This window comes from Penaeus monodon, chromosome 24, assembly GCF_015228065.2.
Source record: "Penaeus monodon isolate SGIC_2016 chromosome 24, NSTDA_Pmon_1, whole genome shotgun sequence".
Lineage (NCBI taxonomy): Eukaryota > Metazoa > Arthropoda > Malacostraca > Decapoda > Penaeidae > Penaeus > Penaeus monodon.
This window is the reverse complement of record NC_051409.1, coordinates 36,492,700-36,495,846: the sequence shown is the minus strand read 5'-3', so window position 1 is coordinate 36,495,846 and position 3,147 is coordinate 36,492,700. Positions and strand designations below refer to the sequence as shown.

The 3,147-nt window shown below is 37.2% G+C and overlaps 1 protein-coding gene across 1 annotated transcript in view; it reads right to left on the bottom strand.

Annotated features, from left to right (window-relative positions):
- The window catches only part of LOC119588762 (ufm1-specific protease 2-like), a gene marked incomplete in the record, with an annotated part of 7,014 nt that overhangs the window by 476 nt on the left and 3,391 nt on the right, over window positions 1–3,147 (bottom strand). The window contains 2 exon segments of the mRNA XM_037937401.1: window positions 17–1,597; window positions 2,273–2,470. Coding sequence (XP_037793329.1) covers window positions 164–1,597; window positions 2,273–2,470 — 1,632 coding nt within the window.

Here is a 3,147-nt window from a genome sequence, read left to right as displayed (position 1 = left end):
CCTGAGTCAAACATCTTCTTTTAAGCAACGAATGGAGTTTCTTTTAGGTCAATTGCACCAAAAGTGTTCCATCATTTTTCCAGTCTTCCTACACACAAAAATGTTACTCAAAAAATTCTTTACCACAGATTAAACGCACTCGAACTCTCTTCCTTAGGGTAAACTAGATGCACAAAGGACGCTGGGGTAAACAAAGATTGTAATATGCTTTGGGATCCCAGAATTCTGGACCCTTCCATCCACACCAACCTTTGTTTTGGATAGTGGAAAGGTCTTCACTACCTGTATAATGGGGATCTAGAATGAGGAAACTGATGTCTCCACTTTCTGTGTTGTAGTCTACTCCAATGATAGTGTGAGCTAAGACCCCTCCTCCAATCATTATAGGGGTACCCTGAGTCTGAAAATGATGTGCTAATTCCCTTCCCTTTTCTGCCAAATCTGCTCCACTACTGACAAAAATAAACTTTGAAGTGATATTGTACATATTATCCAAAACAAATCCAACTTCAGTTGATCCTATCCATTGACGGGAATCTAGGAAGCTTGATGGTTTGTCCCCTATGTCAACAAGGCATTTTTGAATTTCTGAATGTGTTGGAATGGACTTTTCTGTGTAACCTTGGAATCTAAACCAAGATATTAGTGTCTGTAAGGACCTGTAGGCACAACCCCACTTATTATCGTTAAAATTATCCTGCATGTAGTGATGATATCCATAAATTCCCTTAACAACCGAGATTTCCCCATACACTGATGATGGCTTCAACCCAATGTGTGTATTCTTCAAAACAGAGGACTTGGCTTCTATTATTGGCAGCCTGTTTCCCTTCCTCACCATTGGCTGATTCATTGGAAACATCAAAGCTTCATGTACATCTTTCCTGTACGGTTCTAAATTCTTGTCATCACTGTTCTCTGGGTATATCACATTTACTACATGGCCAGAGAGAAAATGTAAAGAATTATATGACGTTAGGTTGCCACACAACTTCTTATCATTTAGCTGTCTCTCAAGCCAACATTCAGCTAAATGCAACTGCTGGATCACTCCTTGTACCAAAAGTGCTGCAACTTTTGAAACTTTACAAGACTTTTGTAAATACACGATTGCCTCCCCTTTAAAGTGAGTAGATAGGATCCCAGACTTTCTATTATCTATCCGTACCACAGGTGCATTTCTACAGGTTACCGTACTTCTGTTCTGCAACATCTGAAAATTGACAGTGTGCATTGATGTCTTCTTCTTCTTGGCACCCTTAATTACAGATCCAATGTCAACATTACCCTTGCCACCCTGATTTTCTAAACTCAACACACCCCCGTCTGTGTTCTGTAAAATAAGTGTGGAATCTTGTAACCTGAAACAAGTTGATGGTGACTCAAGCTGCTCAACCAAGGTTTGGATTGTGTTGCTGATCGACACAACTGTGTCCCTTGATGTAAGGTCAAGGGTGAAGTTGACTCGAGCCAAAACAAAGAGTTCACTCAGGTCCTCTTCGGTCAGTTCAGTAAAGCAGGATGTGGATATCTGTTGGTCCTCGGAAACATACACATGAAGATCTTCTTGGTCCCATATTACTGCTATCTCATTATCCTGAAATAAAATAAACACCATATTAGCCAGTCATTTTAAAATGCCCTTATAATCAATTCTTTCTAATGAGTAGTAAACAATAATGCATATAAACATATGCAAGCAAGAACTGACCACCATAAAAATACATGTAAATGAAATTAATTCATAAAGTAGGAAAATGTGTCAGACTCATTGACAAAATATTCTGCTTCTGCACTGACTCCCTGCTCAAGAACCTTTCCTTAGACATATATATCATGCATTTTATTGTAGTATTTCATAATCAACAAGACATATCATATCCTGATATACCAAACTCAGAGAATAATGGCTGACTAAAAGAAAGAAGAATCATGTATAAAATAAAAGAAAAGAAAATTACAAATACAACAATGATTTAGATACCCTGAAAGACATCTAAAATGGAAGTGAAAACAATAATAGAAAATAAATATCTGAAAATAAATTTACCATACCTGCCACAAAATTATGTAGCATATTGGAAATGTGGAAAAAAAAAAATTACATAAGGTAGTTATCAGTTTACAAATAACTCTAGATTTATTTACAATGAAAGTCATAAAAAGTTAATAAAATTAATACAATGTTAAAGCAATCCACAGCTTGGTGAATATAGTTAAGGACAGGTGAGATAAGGACATGAGGGTCTAAATGCATAAGCAAGTAACTCACCTCTAGTTCAGGTTTGGAATGATCTCCTTTGGTAACTTCAAACTTTCCAATAGGAGTAAGAGGTGCCGGAAGTAGTAGGGATTTGTCATGTTTCAAGTTCCCATGATTTGTACAAAGAGCAATGGCCAGTAACCGTCCATCGTCTGTGCGAAACCCAAAAAGCTGGCCTTCCCTCGGTTCCTTCTGACGTTGCAACCGCTGCAAATCAAAAAGTTGATAAAGAGCTGACTGAATAAGGTTATTATGTCATAATGTATCTGCTGTTCCTTCTACTGCATTTTGATATATCCTGCATTGGATATTCTACCTTCACTGCTTGGGTTATAATTTAGGCAATACATGCTGATTGTTGATAAAAGGAAAGACTCTTGGAAACTTACAATATCACTTTGCTTCGATGAATCAGTTGATATTCAAAACAAATTATGAAATTTGGATACTGCATACTTAACTAATGAAGTCCTATTCATTACAATTACGACTGTAACAGGCTTGTCAAAAGTTGACAGGAGTTTCAAGATGAGATGAGATGTAGTGTCCCCTACTATAAGTGGTACTGTTTGGCAAATTTCCATAAGCCACACCCACAATATCATGCCCCATATCTTCATTCCCCTTGGAGGCTGTTCACAGCCTAAGATGATAGCATGGTCGTGTTTTCCCACCTTTTTTGTGTGAATGAAATGTAATGAGTGTGAGGTACAATTCTGGTGTTGTATGGTTTACTTTCTCTAGCTAAACCTTAGATCTTTTCCTCTTTCCACATTCCCCCTCCACACATATACTCTTATTTATCAGTCACCTCCTTTTATAGCCTACCTTTTTGGCTGTTTATATGTCTAAATACTTATAAATACATTTAAAAACACAGGAAA